Below are 16,210 nucleotides of genomic sequence, written 5' to 3'. Positions count from 1 at the left end.
GGATTGCTCTTTGTTCTACCAATAAAAGCTAACACACCATGCACCTACGTAACAATCCTATCGACCTGGGTGGCAACCTTCGGGGATGTATGCACATGAACACTGGGATCTCTCTTCTCATCGACAATACCAAGAATCTTAACATTAGTCCTGTAATCTATATTCCTGTTACTCCTTCCAAAGTGATTCACCCCTCTCTTTTCCACGTTAAACTCCATTTGCCACCTCTCAGCCCAGCTTTGCAGCTTATCTCTGTCCCTCTGTAACCTGCAACATGCACAGTCCACAGTTCCACTGACTTTAGTATCATTCGTAAATTTACTAACCCAACCTTCTACACCCTCATCCAGGTCATTTATAAAAATGACAAACAGCAGTGGCCCAAAACCGATCCTTGCGGCACCCCACTAGTAACTGACCTCCAGGGTGAACATTTCCCATCAACCACCACCCTCTGTCTTCTTTCACATAGCCAGTTTCTGATCCAACTCACTAAATCACTCTCAATCCCATGCCTCTGTATTTTCTGCAATAACCTACTGAGGGGAACTTTATCCAACACTTTACTGAAATCCATATACACCACATCAACTGCTTTACCTTCATCCACCTATTTGGTCACCTTCCCAAAGAACACAATAAAGTTAGTAAAGCACGACCTACCCTTCACAAAACCATGTTGACTATCCCTCAGCAAATTATTTCTTTCGAGATTGTTATAAATCCTCTCTCTCATAATTCTTTCCAACACTTTATCTACAACTGAAGTAAGGCTCACTGGTCTATAATTACCAGGGTTGTCTCTACTCCCCATCTTGAACAAGGGGATGACGTCTTCTGGCACTATTCCTGTGGACAATGACGACATAAAGATCAAAGGCACAGCAAACTCCTCCCTAGCTTGCCAGAGGATCCAAAGATAAGTCCCCTGGGCAGGATGGAATTTATCTATTTTCACACTTTCCAGAATTGCTAACACCACCTCCTTGTGAACCTCAATCCCATCTAGTCTAGTAGCCTGTATCTCAGTATGCTCCTCGACAGCATTGTCTTTTTCCAGTGTGAATACTGATGAAAAGTGTTCATTTAGTGCCTCTCCTAACTCTTCAGACTCCACGCACAACTTCTCACTACTGTCCTTGATTGGTCCTGACCTTCCTCTCGTCATTCTTTTATTCCTGACATACCTTATAGAAAGCTTTAGGGTTTTCCTTGATCCTATCCGCCAAAAACTTCTCATGTCCCCCGCTGGCTCTTCTTAGCTCTCACTTTAGATCTTTCTTCGCTGACTTGTAACTCTCAAGCTCCCTAACTGAGCCTTCACATCTCAATTTTACATAAGCCTCCCTCTCTTGACTTCTTTAGTAAACCACAGCTTCCTCTCTCGACCACATCCCCCCTACCTGACAGGTACATACTTATCAAGGACACACAGTAGCTGTTCCTTGAGTATGCTCCACATTTCAATTGTGCCCATCCCCTGTAGTTTTTCCTCATCCTATGCATCCTAAGTCTTGCCTAATCGCATCATAATTGCCTTTCCCCCAGCAATAACTCTTGGCCTGTGGTATATCCCTTTCCATCGCTAAAGTAAACATGACAGAATTGTGGTCACTATCACCAAATGCTCACCTATCTCCAAATCTTATACCTGGCTGGGTTCATTAGCCAGTACCAAATCCAATGTGGCCTTGCCTCTTGTTGGCCTGTCTACACTCTGTGTCAGGAAACTCTCCTGCACACATTGGACAAAAACTGACCTATCTAAAGTACTAGAACTATAGCGTTTCCAGTCAATATTTGGAAAGTTAAAGCCTCCCATAACAACTACCCTATTACTCTCACTCCTATCCAAAATCTTATTTGCTATCCTTTCCCGTACATCTCTGGAACTTTTCAGAGGCCTATAGAAAACTCCCAAAAGGGTGACTTGTCCTGTTTCTTACCTCAGTAAACAATTCCTCATCAAACGTCATTTCTGTCACCGTAATACTGTCCTTGACTAATAATGCCACACGTCTCCCTATTTTACCACCACCCCTGTTCTTACTGAAACATCTAAACCCCAGAACCTGCAACAACCATTCTTGACTCTGCTCTACCCATGTCTCCAAAACTGCCACCACATCGAAGTCCCAGGTACCAACCCATGCTGCAAGTTCACTCACCTTATTCTGGATGCTCCTGGCGTTGATGTAGACACACTTCAAACCACCTTCCTGCCTGGTGGTACATTCTTGCAACCTTGAAACCTTATTTATGACCTCACTACTCTCAACCTCCTGTGCACTCGAGCTACAATTCAGGTCCCCATCCCCCTGCTGAATTAGTTTAAACCCTCCCAAAGAGCATTAGTTTTGAATTTGTTTTTGTAAACACAAATTACCTGTTTTTTCCTCTTTGCTTACTATCTCACTGATAGCAGCCAATAATTTAACAAGATTCAATTTAACTCACATTCAAATTTAGCAAGCTCCTTATTAGGAGAAAGTGAGGACTGCAGATGCTGGAGATCAGAGCTGAAAATGTGGTGCTGGAAAAGTGCAGCAGGTCAGGCACCATCCAAGGAAACAGGAGAATCGACGTTTCGGGCATGAGCCCTTCCTGAAGAATGCTGGATGCTGCCTGACCTGCTGCACTTTTCCAGCAACGCATTTTCAGCTCCAAGCTCCTTATTAGCCAGTCAAATAACAGCCCTCCTATCATGTCACTTTTCAGTTTCCCCCCCTCAGAATTGGAAACCCTTGCCTTCCCAGGCTTCTGTCTGCTCGCTCCCAAATAGCGCTGTTATTGAAGTGAAGGCCACAAATCCCTGAGGTAATTTATATCACTTACCTTCCCAGGTTGCTGTCCGCTTGCTCCCAAACAGCTCAGCTGCCAAAGTGAGATGATTCCTTTATCCCAAGTGCCTTCACCACCACCTCTTTCCCATGTGGTTCTGAAAGTCTTTTGTATTTCTAAGTTGCTTCCAAAGTCCGCAATACTGCTTTTAGCCTTTCAGATCTCTGACACTCGTCTGCGTTGTTTTTGTAGTATATAATTTTATTTTCTATTATTGATCCCAAGCCTGAATGGAAATGTCTGCCCTACAGCAGTGTTGCTTCCTGTTTGTTTCCCAACAGATAAACCAAAATTGCCAGACAACTACACTCAGGATACGTGGCAGAAACTTCATGAAGCTGTGGATGCCATTCAGAATAGCACATCAATAAAATATAATTTGGAAGAACTTTATCAGGTAACCACACTCGACAGCATCCTCATGGTTACTAATTTGTAAGATAGATGAAGATTTGCAGTGCCCCCTCAGCCCTGGGTGTTGCTGCAGACTTTGCCAGCCTGCTCAATATCGAAAGGACGCAGCAATAAAGGCTGTAAAAATAACCTGAGACTAGAGTGTTAAGTCTGTTTGCTGATCTAAAGTTTGCACTGCTACATACTATCCAATTGAATGTGGCACAAATGACCGAACAGAGGAATGGGACCTGAAATTGTGCTGCTGAAATTCCAGTGCACCTGGAGTTGTGTGCTTTATGGTCATCCATTGCTGGTTACACCTTCCAAAGGTATTGGATCTAAAAATCGAACCCAAGTCCTGAGACTCTCAGTTGCAGTGTTCAGACAGCAAAAATGACATTGATAACTAAACCAAAGAGTGTTCCCCTGCTCGGAGATCCACAGTGTTCTCAGATTAACTTCTGAGCCAGAGCTTCTACACTGTCCTTGGATGAAGAACTTTTAAGTTTGAACAATTTAGGCCCACACCCACTTGAAGAGTGAGGGTGGATCTTTATTAAACTTAGCTGGCAAGAGGATTGGATGGTGTGGAACGAAAACAGAAATTGCTGGGAAAACTCAGCAGGTCCAGCAGTATGTTGGCAGAGAAAGCAGAGTTAACACTTTGGGTCCAATGACCCTTCTTCAGACAGAAGGCTCCTTCTGCTTTCTAGCTCTGCATTCTCCCCACAGATACTGGCAGACCTGCCGAGGTTTCAAACAATGTCTGTTCTTGTGTTGGTGTGGGCAAGTTGGGCCAATGGGTCTGTTTCTGTGCTGTGTGACTGTAACTCCATATCCAGCATCTGCAGTTCTTTGGCATTTTTTGGATAATGTGGATACTGGAAGGAATGAAGAGGCTTCTTAGTGTGGAATTCTCTTCTCCAGGAGTTAGTGGAGGTTGGATCTTTAAATTTACTCAGGGCTAAGTTCAATAGAGTGCTTATAAACAAGGGGTCAAGAGTTTATGTCTAGACTGGCAAGTGGAGCTGAGACCACAAACAGAACAACCATTGTATTATCTCATCATGGAGCAGGCTTGATGGGCCAAAAGACCAACCCTTGCTCCAAAGCCCTTTAAATTTTGGGTGAAGGAATTTGTGGTTGATGTAACGTCGGCTTAAACGTTGGTTGGGCATCTGTACATACCAGATCAGGATCATCAACACTGAGACCTTGGACTGTCTGGAAGTTTTGTGCTCAAAGGAGTCCAAGCTAAGGTATTGCAAACCAACTTAAATCTAACTATCTTGCTCGTGGTTGGCCATCCTCCGAGGAGCAGCTGAACAGAAGGAGCTAATTTTAATCCCTAGTATCTGTTCCATTTTTCACTTAGAGTAACGGAGTTTTAACTCCATTTACACACCTCATTTTGTTAACTGTTAAAATCCTTTCCAAACTAAAAGAAAACTCCATGTCCATTTGGGTTACAAATAACGCATAATCTCATTGAATGGTGGAACAGGCTCAAGGGACTAAATGACCTCCTGTTAGTTGCTGCATTCCTAAGCTATAAGACTAGTCCATGTGACATTTACTCAGAATGCTACCCTTTTAGTTTCAGTATCAGGTCTTAATTGACTTGTTGATCTTTAGTTTCAAGCGTCTGTTTAACTGTTTTTGGCAAGAGGAAATTAGAAGTGAGGAATATGGTATGAGAATGGAGTCAGATGTGTGCTTGACAGAGTGGGCATGTCGAGTTCACTTGCTGGCTGGAAATCTGAAACAAAAATACTGAGTAGCTCTGGGAGCATCTGTGGAGGGAGAAACAGATTTAATATTTCAGCATGATGGTCTTTGTTGCTCTGAAGGCCTATAGTGAACCATCTATTGGTAACTTCCATAGTTTTTTGCTTCTGGTGCCAGACCTCAGTTTTTGAGAGATGGATTGTATTTAATTGATAACTCTCCATGGTGGAGTTTGAACTTGACTTTCCGACTACAAGGCCAGTTATCTATGGTGCCTTAACAGTAATCTGACAGGCAACATCAATCAGAAATCAGGGTGCAATCTTGTACCTCAATTTTAGGGGCTCTTGTGCACAGTGATAGTGTCCTTAACTCTGGGGCAGGGGGTCTGGGTTCACTTTCCACCTTCCATGAAAGGTTGTCTAACTTGTCTGAACAGGTTTGATTTGAAAATATTCTTGTCCTATGCCTTAATGACACAAAAGGTTTGTTCGCTGTTTAACGTATGTACTTGTTTACCTTTTATCAGAGCAACAGCTTGTGTTTGTAGTTATTATATCTCAAGGCTCCTAACGTGTGATTAACGGGAGAAAAATAGATGTGAATTTGACTAAGTCTCTGTTAACATCTCTTCATCAAAGAAGAGTATTTTAAGGGGACAAGAAAATTCTCGTAAACACAAGGAAATGATGTGGTCAAGAGAGGTCTGTCTCTTTGTTCTCTCCTCTTCAGATCGCAACGATAATTGGTGCACAGTTAGTACTTGAAGTTCCTACACTTTGACATATCTAACTGGGCTGAGCAGCGGTTGTGGATGGCCATCATTGAGATTTAAGAAAGCGCTGATATTGCAATCTGATTGATATAGAAATGGATTTTTTTCTGTCACATACAGGCTGTTGAGAATCTGTGTTCCTATAAAGTGTCAGCAACCCTATACAAACAACTGAGACAGGTATGTGAAGACCACGTGAAGGCACAGATTTTGCAGTTTTGGGAATATCCTTTTTCTCCTCCATAATTGCTTTGTCTGTAATTCATATCATGTAGATGCTTGTCATTATTTTGGGCTGTATACTTAACACAATCTTCCATTATCCTGTTGGTTTGCCTGAGCTTTCAGGTAAGTACAGTTCTAGCAGAAGCCACATTTCTGTATGAAAAGAGCCCGAATGATTTCAAAGCAATTTTAGTGTTTGTCATTAATCCACCAAAGTAAGAGGTTTTCACACACAAACTACTAATTAGGCATTGAAAATCAACTGTTGGTTAAAACTATCTGCAACCAGTTAAGGAATTAACTTTTTTTCCTGAACTTTGCATTTTTATGGCATGGTGGTTCAGTGGTTAGCATCACTGCTTCATAGCGCCCGGGACCAGGGTTTGATTCCAGCCTCGAGTGACTGTGTGGAGTTTTCCCCATGTCTGTGTGGGTTTCCTTTGGCTACTCAAGCTTCCTCCCATAGTCCAACGATGTGCACTTTAGCTGGGTTAGCCGTGCTGAATTGCCCATGGTGTCCAGGGAAGTGCAGGCTCGGTGCATTAGCCTTGGGGAAATGTGGGGTGGTGGGGTGGTTCTGGGTGGTCACAGAATCGGTGTGGACTTGATGACTCAAATGGCCTCTTTCTGTACTGCAGGGATTCTAGATTGTGACTCTGTTAGATTTGTTATAGAGCACGCAATCTGATGAAATCCTATTAATGTGCGCATGCTGGAACCCCATTTTAAGATAATTTAATTAAAACAAAAGCATTTTCTACTGAATTTGTGCGATACGTAATTGGTTCAGTTTCGAGGAGAGCAAACCAAAATGCTGAGCCTGCTTCATGGATACCATTGAATGTGTAGAACATTTAACCCAATTGGCCTGTATACCTGATTGTCTGTCTCACATGAAGTACCTCCTACTCTGGTCCATCAAACCTGACCTGCAAATCCTCCAGTGCATTCTCCCTCGTGGTTTTAATGAGTGGTGGCGGCCAGGGATAGGATTGCTGTTCGTTTCTCCATACTTTGCATCTTGCTGTCTCTTCTCCATTGCTCCAAAGCACCTCCCAGTTTCAATCTTCATGAGGGAAAAGATATAAGGTGAGATCCTGTTGCCTTCCTTGTGTGTTTACAGGAAGCACTAGTCCTCATCCCAAAAAAGCCTGAACTTTTTGCATAGCATTCCCTGAACTGCATCTGTTCTTTATCTCAACCATTCCATACTGTGGCAGCTTTCACAATACTAGCGTGCGGACTAGGAGGTGGTCATCCTGCTCTCCGTTTAATTTTCCTGGTTGATCTGACAAAAGAATTTCAAACCACTGCCTGTGAAGAAAAGTTTCATTTGAATTCTCGAATGGGACGTCTCGGTGATTATCGTGCTGACGATCTTGTTTATACTAATCACACTTCTCAAGTGCTGACTGTAGATGTAATTTTCCCAATACTTTTGCCCCTGACAAATCGCAACAGCATTCAGCAATGTAATCCAAAGCTTGGGGAACGTGAGCTGAGGTGATTTTGCTTACCTCATTCTTTTAGCATTCTTCAGTGGGGCTGAATGCTTTCTTTTGCATCCTAGGATAAACAATGTCTTTAGCTTGTTGCAGCGTCTCACCGGTTATAAGCAGATTGTGAGAGGTGGTAGGATGAAGTGCTTTCTAAATAATACTTAATGACTATGAAGTTTTTCCTTGGGTTTGTGGTGTCTCAGCTCATCACGCTGTGTTTCATGAATGTGTTGCTGGAAAAGCACAGCAGGTCAGGCAGCATCCAAGGAGCAGGAGAATCAACGTTTCGGGCATATGCCCTTCATCAGGAATGAGGTTTGTGGGCTGGTGGGGCTTAGAGATAAATGGGGAGGGGAGCTGGGGGCAAGGTGCATAGGAATGTGAGGGGTAAACAGAGGTGGGGATGAAAGTGATAGGTTAGAGAGGAGGGTGGAACGGATAGTTGGGAAGGAAGATGGACAGGTCAGGAGGATGGTGCCTAGTTGGAGGTTTGAGACTGTGATAAAGTAGGGGGGGTGAAACTGGTGAAATCCACATTGATCCCCTGTAGTTGGAGGGTCCCAAGGCAGGAGATGAGGCGTTTTTCCTCCAGGTATCAGGTGGTTAGGGTTTGGCGATGGACGAAGCCCAGGACCTGCATGTTGGCAGAAAGGGAGGGGAGTTGAAGTGTTCAGCCACAGGGCGCTGGGGTTGGTGGGTGCGGGTGTCCCAGAGATGTTCTCTGAAATGATCTGCAAGTTGGCATCCTGTCTCCCTGATGTAGAGGAGTCCACATCGGGTGCAATGGATACAGTAGATGACGTTTGTAGAAGTACAGGTACATTTCTGTTAGATGTGGAAGGATCCTTTGGGGTCCTGGGCAGTGGGTGTGGGCACAGGCTTTGCACTTCTTGCAGGGGAAGGTGCTGGAAGTGGGGGGAAGGGGGGTCGTGGATCTGACAAGGGAGTCGTGGCGAGAATAGTCTGTCCAAAACACAGATAGGGGTGGAGAGGGAAATATATCCCCAGTGGTGGGATCTGTTTGCAGATGGCTAAGAATGATGTGCTGTATCTGGAAGTTGGTGGGGTGGGAGGGAGGGGAGGTGGGGGTTCTGTCCTTGTTGCGGTTGGAGGGATGGGGTTCAAGGGCAGAGCTGCAAGAAGTGGAGGAGATGCGCTGGAGGGCATCGTCGACCACGTGGGAAGGGAAATTGCAGATTTTCAAGAAGGCGGCCATTTGGTGTGTTCTATAGTAAAATTGGTCTTCCTGGGAGCAGATGAGGCGGAGGAATTGGGAATAAGGTATGGCATTTTTACAGGAGACAGGCTCATCTTTTCCTCTGCTACATTGATCACTGTATCAGCGATACCTCGTGCTCCCATGAGGAGGTTGAACAGTTCATCAACTTCGCAAACACCTACCCTGACCTCAAATTCACCTGGACCATCTCGGACACCTCGCTCCCCTTCCTGGACCTCTCCAGCTCCAGTGACTGACCAAATACAAACATTTACTACAATCTCACCAACTCCCACAGCTACCTGGATCACACCACCTCCCACCCTGCCTCCTGTTAAAACGTCATCCTTTACTCCCAATTCCTCCTCCTTCAAAAACCACAATTTCCCCTCCCACGTGGTCGATGCCCTCCAGCACATCTTCTCCACTTCCTGCACCTCCATCCTTGAACCCCACCCCTCCCAACGCAACAAGGACAGAACCCCTCTGTCCTCACCAACCTCCCGACACCTTCCCCTGCCACTGCAGGAAGTGCGAAACCTGCGCCCACACCACCCCCCTCCCCTCGTCCAAAGGATCCCTTACACATTCTACTGAAATTTACCTGTACTTCCACAGTCATCTACTGTGTCCGTTGCACCCAATATGGTCGTCTCTACATCGGGGAGACAGGACATTCCCCCCCCCCCCAACCTTTCACATTCCCAGCTTCCTTCCCCATACACCTCCTGTTTATCTCTCAGCCTCCCCTGGCCTGCAAGCCTCATTCCTGATGAAGGGCTTACGCCCAAAGCATCGATTTCCCTGCTCCTCAGATGCTGCCTGACTGGCTGTGCTTTTCCAGCACCACAGTCTCGACTCTGAACTCCAGCATCGGCAGTTTTTCCATACTGTGTTTCACGTTAATTTAACGCGATAGAACATTTGTTTAAGTGCCATTGGTAATGCTGAATGGGTAATCGGACAAACTATTTTGAAGGGATGATCTTTCAGTTTCGAAAGATATTCTGTTGGTAACTAGGGATGATCTGTTTTTCCTTGACCTTGCTTCCACGGACTCACTGGATAGCAGTCTGTTTCTGAAGAAGATTAACAAATGTTGGCAGGACCACTATCGCCAAATGGTAAGTAACTGCCCTCCAGAAATGAAATCCTTTCTTGGGCATCTCTTGTCCTGTTGATCTAGGATTTAGTGTTGCTGCTTTTTACTTATAGTGCAATCATACTTGCTTTTAAATGTCTCCATTACCTGCAGATAATGATCAGGAGCATCTTCTTGTTTCTCGACCGAACCTACGTGCTGCAGAGTTCGATGCTGCCGTCCATCTGGTGAGTTAATTGTGGGCGGTTGTTAAGTTTGAATCACAAGGGACTTCTGTGGTTATTTAAGTCAGCAGTTCAGCTGTCAGTATGTTCAAGATACATGGGAGAGACCAGGTTTTCTCCTCTTCTCAACCTTCTCATAATTTGCCGCCTCAAACGCGTTCACTGGCCAGTCTAGCAATTTTATTTATTAGATTAGATTAGATTACTTACAGTGTGGAAACAGGCCCTTCGGCCCAACAAGTCCACACCAACCCGTAACCCACCCAGACCCCTACATTCACCCCTTTACCTAACACTACGGGCAATTTAGCATGGCCAATTCACCTGACCTGCACATCTTTGGACTGTGGGAGGAAACCGGAGCACCCGGAGGAAACCCACGCAGACACGGGGAGAACATGCAAACTCCACACAGACAGCTGCCTGAGGTGGGAATTGAACCCGGGTCTCTGGCGCTGTGAGGCAACAGTGCTAACCACTGTGCCACCGTGCGTTTCGTGAAATTAGAGGTGTTACAATTGAAGAGCCAGCGAGACCTCCTCTTTAGGCAGTTATTAAACTCAGGACTTGTTGATCTTGAGCCCCCGACCCAGATCACATCTATCTTGTGGTTATTGGAATCATGTTCCATGCACCCACCCCTCCACTTTATCTCCTGTTTTGAACGTGTACATAATTGGGTGCTCATTTGGGTTTGTTTATTGTGAGGTTGAAAATAGGAAACAAAATAATGCACAACAGACTAGCATCTAAACTGGTTATGCAAGGCAGGCCTCGACACCGCAGAGGAGTAAATGCACTGATGTAGCACAGCGTAACTCTTGACTGAGAAGGACAGGACTTTGATCTCCAAAATGTCGAGCATTCTGCCTCTCTCAAACTCCTTCCCCATTGTCACTGCAAGATGATTCCCAATTTCTCCTACTCACTTTGTTCTCTGTTCTCAGTTTCTCTCGCTGCTGTCCTCTTTTTTCTCTTCCCCCCCCCCCCTGTCTCCCACGTTTTCCCCAAACCCCTCCTCTGGTTTTACTGACTTGCTCCTTCTGCCCTTTACTTTGACTTCTTACTGCCCAACTCACACTTGTGTCCCTTTTCCCAGCCTTTGGAGAGGCTGAATCCGACCTGGCTGAAGTGTTTCTTGCCACATTTCACGATATTGAAAATACAGAGGAACCTCAATTATCCGAAGGACACTGGCAGGGAGTACGTCGGTGGGATGATCGAAGGCCGGATAAAATGGTTTCGCTGAGCATCGGGACTTTGTGATCTTATTCGGATAGTCCAAAATTGGGTTAATCGAATGCTGAATAATCAAGGTTCCTCTGTACATTGAGAATAAAGCCAGTTGATCTGTTAGAGAACGTTGCAATAACTAAACGAATGCCATCCGTTGGTTGCAGCATTTCAAATTCTAATTGCATATCGCAAGTTTGACACTAGATTAACACCTCTGCTTCTTCATTGCCGGCATTCCTGGGCGTAGGCTGTGTGCGCCTTCAAATATTTAGCCATTTGCCAGCAATAACAGATCCCCTGCTTATATGTTTTCAGGGACATAGGTTTAGAGCTTTTCCGAACCCATGTGATCAATGACAGAATCGTCCGGACCAAAACCATTGACGGGATCCTTTTGCTGATCCAAAAAGAGCGAAATGGGGAGGCTGTGGACAGAAGCTTGATCCGAAGTTTGCTGAGTATGCTGTCTGACCTGCAGGTAAGGGAGATTTTAACTCTGAAATTCACTTCTTTTTTTTTCACAGAAGCCTCCACTATTTAGACTTTGCATCAAACAGGTCTACCAGGAATCATTTGAACAGAAATTTTTGGAGGAGACCAATTGTTTATATGCAGCAGAAGGCCAAAGACTAATGCAAAAGAGGGAGGCAAGTAGTAGTGATTCTTAAAGATTCTTAACGAGCTCTACACTTGGAGCCAGTGTTCATTATTCTCTCAATTTTAATATTCTGATGTAGGTGCCGGAGTACCTTCACCATGTGAACAAACGCCTGGAGGAAGAAGCAGATAGAGTGATAACTTACTTGGATCAAAGCACACAGTAAGTGGTGATCCTTGTGTTTTATTGCAGTGCCCTATGTAGGATGTAGTCTGCTGGTTTAAGAATTGGTGAGCAAAAGAAACGAGATGACCTTCATTCTTGTAGGAGGCCTCTGGCAAAATTAAGGAGGATTCCTCATGTGAAAGAACGGTTGCCTTTGTCTCCTTACTGTGTCATTGTTTCCCCTGCGGCTGGCCTTTATAACCCCACAGAATGCACTCTTGAGTCTTGCATTGATGTACGAAGTCTGGTGTGGAATTAAAATCTGATCCTCCTTTACATGGGGCGTAGTTTTCCCGAGCAAGGTGCTTCCACTTGGTGGAAATGCATGATGTGGGTGTTCACAAGCAGATGCAGAGAGAAGTTGCAGCAGGATGAGGAAACCTTGATCATGTAATGAGACGTTGTTGAATATTCTAAATGTGATAGATTGGAAAGGTTAAAATTTACATGCTGGGGTCTCAGTATAAGGCGAACACCAAGCGTTTATGGAAGGCCAAATTATAACTTATGCTTCATCTCCATCTCTTTGTCAGAGAGGTTGTATGGTGAGGAGATGGGCAAATCTTACTGCTGTTGTCAGAAGTTTTTTGATGGGCTAGATACTTCAGGCCCACTGCTTGACCAGCCTATAGCCAGCAAACTACTTGGGCTAACTGGTCAAGCAGCAGAAAGCTTACTAATCTGGGAAACCTTTTTCTTTTAGTTAACGAGATAAAATAACCTTACAGTTCTAAAATCCGAGTCCTCAGTAGTCCATCTTAAGTTCTCCAGAATTGCCAAAGTGACTTGCATTTTTAAATGGAGGGATTGTGATGCGTTGATCAGAAATGCTACTTATGTTCTTGGCTGTAGTTAGTTTGGAAACCCTTCTGTATGTTGTGGAGGGTTGGTAAGTCCTGGAAAGAATACCATTTAGAAGGTTATGGCATAAGAAGGATGTGGAATCACAGGTGTTGGAAGAAGTCCATTTGGGCCACCATGTCTATATTTGACTGCCAAATGACTTAATGCTACCCTCCTGCCTTTTCAGTGTTTGGAGGTATGAATTTAAAGTGATTCATGCAAATATTCGAAGGGAGATTTTATTTTAAAAAAAGAAAAAGTGGTCCTGCCCCAAAGGCGTTAGGAGTCAAAAACACTCCACCTGAAAAGGCAATAAAGTTGGAACCCTCAACTCACTTATTTGCAACTCAAATTCTTTAAAGTTCAGGGCCAGGATGGATCAAATGCTGCAAAGTGGGATTAGACTGGGTCCAGACGGAATGGGCAGCGGGTGATGTCTTTCTGTGCCTTAAACCTTGAAAGATTCTTCAACCAGCTGTGGGCTGACAGCAACCCATGTGTGGCTGTGCCTACACCGTGACGCCTGAACCTATTCCAAATGTCCATACTACTGCTCTCAGACTTTGTGATCGGACTTTGGAGTGATGAGTTTTCACTGACTCTGTCTGGTATCCAGCACCTTCAGAAGCAATTGAGATGCTACTTGCAAGGCTTAATCCAGTAACTAATTTACTCGTGATAAATGCTGATGCAAACCTGAAGAATTAATCAGTGACTATTATATATGGCAGGTATATAAATGGCAGCTGGGAGTGAGAGCAACAACATTGGTTCATTTCTAAGTGCTGGTCATCTGTATTCAGAACTGGAAGAGGCATACTGAATTGGATCATTGTCTCCCATGTATTGTGGTGACAAGATCCGTGGGTATTCAGCCTGGTAATTTCTGACCCATCTGTTTGTTCTGGGTTTCCTGAGAAGGTTGGGTACACGCTGACTTTAGACTGTAGGTGTCACATCTTTATTATGCCGATGCTTTCCCACCTTTGACCCTCTAAAGGGTGTTCCCTGCCCTCCGATCTTCGTTTCCTGTGGTTTCATGTCCCTAACTGCTTTTATGTGATCAGGGTCAGTGAGCCCTGAAAACTTGGACAGTAATCGATACCTAACTCTTTTTTTTTATTGGCAAGTGAGTGAAAAGTGAGTCTTCTCCATGTACAGGATTATCTGAGCTGCTTCCCCCTCATGTCTGGTTCTCTGATTTCCTGTTGATAGGTCCTTGCGAAGCATACTTCCTTTTGGGGATTCTGTCCTTGTTTGCTTATGTTCAATACACTTCCCCTCCTTGCTTCAGAGGCTGCAGTGGAGCCAGTTTTACGTGCGTTATGAGGAACTTCTCACAGTTTTCTCTTTTTTTTTTTTGCTCTGTACTTTCCTGTTTCTTATTTTATTGGTAGGGAGGGGATGGTACACTTTTGATAAATGAATAGCTGGATACAGAACTGGCTCAAAGGTAGAAGACAGAGGGTGGTGGTGGAGGGTTGTTTTTCAGACTGGAGGCCTGCGACCAGTGGAGTGCCACAAGGATCGGTGCTGGGCCCTCTACTTTTTGTCATTTATATAAATGATTTGGATGTGAGCATAAGAGGTACAGTTAGTAAGTTTGCAGATGACACCAAAATTGGAGGTGTAGTGGGCAGTGAAGAGGGTTACCTCTGATTACAACAGAATCTTGATCAGATGGGCCAATGGGCTGAGGAATGGCAGATGGAGTTTAGATAAATGTGAGGTGCTGCATTTTGGGAAAGTGAACCTTAGCAGGACTTATACACTTCATGGTAAGGTCCTAGGGAATGTTGCTGAACAAAGAGACCTTGGAGTGCAAGTTCATAGCTCCTTGAAAGTAGCTTCGCAGGTTGATAAGATAGTTAATAAGGCGTTTGGTGTGCTTTCCTTTATCGGTCAGAGTATTGAGTACAGGAGTTGGGAGGTCATGTTGCAGCTGTACAGGACAATGGTTAGGCCACTGCTGGAATATTGCGTGCAATTCTGGTCTCCTTCCTATCGGAAAGATGTTGTGAAACTTGAAAGGTTTCAAAAAAGATTGACAAGGATGTTGCCAAGGTTGGAGGATTTGAGCTCCAGGGAGAGGCAGAACAGGTTGGGGCTGTTTTCCCTGCAGCATCAGAGGCTGAGGGGTGACCTTATAGAGGTTTACAAAATTATGAGGGGCATGGATAGGATAAATAGGACAAGGTCTTTTCTCTGGGGTGGGGGAATCCAGAACTAGAGGACATAGGGTGAGAGGGAAAAGATATTAAAGAGACCTATGGGGCAACTTTTTCACGCAGAGGGTGGTGCGTGTATGGAATGAGCTGCCAGAGGAAGTGGTGGAGGCTGGTACAATTACAACATTTAAAAGGCAGCTGGATGGGTATATGAATAGGAAGGGTTTGGAGGGATATGGGCTGGGTGCTGGCAGGTGGGACTAGATTGGGTTGGGATATCTGGTCGGCATGGGCAGGTTGGACCGAAGGGCTTGTTTCCGTGCTGTACGTGTCTGTGACTCTACTTGTGCTTTACAGAAAACTGTTGATTGCCAGTGTCGAGAAGCAACTGCTTGGTGAGCATCTGACAGCAATTCTTCAGAAAGGTAAAAGCAACACGAGTTCTGTTTAACTTTCAGCTCTCTGGTAACGATCTGTTTGGCTAATGCAATCCGTCTGCTTGACACTGGCCAGCAGCCTGTGTGACTGAAGTACTAGCACCCATGCTGGTGGTGCAAATTCATTCTGCAATGTATTCTTGTGGAAATCTGTAATTACCCAGGCCTCCTGCCATTCGTTGTTTTGCTAATGCCTTAGCTGTTACCTACATTCCTGTATAACAACTATTTATCTTCGCCTCACACATGAGGCAAATAATTATTGTGCACCATTTCTGCTTTACTAAAATGTCTCCACACTCATATACAGATCATTGATGTGAATTCCCATTTCCCAGCCCAGTCCGTCTCCCAGAATGAGCCAGAGTGCAATCATCTCCGTATTGTCTTCAACACCAAGCCTGATTTCCAGCCCTGTTATCCTCTACAGAGAACATGCATTCATCTCTTCTTAAACTTGCCAGCTTGCCTTTACCTTGGGCCATTTGCTGTGGAAACCCTCGAGCTCCAGGCTAAATTTCTGCCATGTTTTTTTGGTCAGCGCTCCATCTGCCATTCTCCATAAGATTGGTACTGGTATCCGGACTTGCACAAATCACCGTGAAATGCCTTTTGACTCTCTTGCCCTGTCTCAAAATGCAAGCTGAGTAATTCTCAACTTCATGATTAAATCCCCCCCCCCTGCCCCAACACA

General features: G+C 44.7%; 1 protein-coding gene across 1 annotated transcript in view; it reads left to right on the top strand.

The window, feature by feature from the left end:
• LOC140486086 (cullin-4A-like) overlaps positions 1-16,210 on the top strand; it is a 60,309-nt gene that overhangs the window by 9,749 nt on the left and 34,350 nt on the right. Inside the window, exons 2-9 of the mRNA XM_072584728.1 lie at positions 3,123-3,238; positions 5,861-5,964; positions 9,738-9,807; positions 9,939-10,012; positions 11,561-11,723; positions 11,803-11,892; positions 11,983-12,065; positions 15,437-15,504. Coding sequence (XP_072440829.1) covers positions 3,123-3,238; positions 5,861-5,964; positions 9,738-9,807; positions 9,939-10,012; positions 11,561-11,723; positions 11,803-11,892; positions 11,983-12,065; positions 15,437-15,504 — 768 coding nt within the window. The remainder of the gene's footprint in view (positions 1-3,122; positions 3,239-5,860; positions 5,965-9,737; positions 9,808-9,938; positions 10,013-11,560; positions 11,724-11,802; positions 11,893-11,982; positions 12,066-15,436; positions 15,505-16,210) is intronic.

Source organism: Chiloscyllium punctatum, chromosome 15 (assembly GCF_047496795.1).
Source record: "Chiloscyllium punctatum isolate Juve2018m chromosome 15, sChiPun1.3, whole genome shotgun sequence".
Classification (NCBI taxonomy): domain Eukaryota; kingdom Metazoa; phylum Chordata; class Chondrichthyes; order Orectolobiformes; family Hemiscylliidae; genus Chiloscyllium; species Chiloscyllium punctatum.
This window is presented reverse-complemented; position numbering and strand designations above follow the sequence as displayed.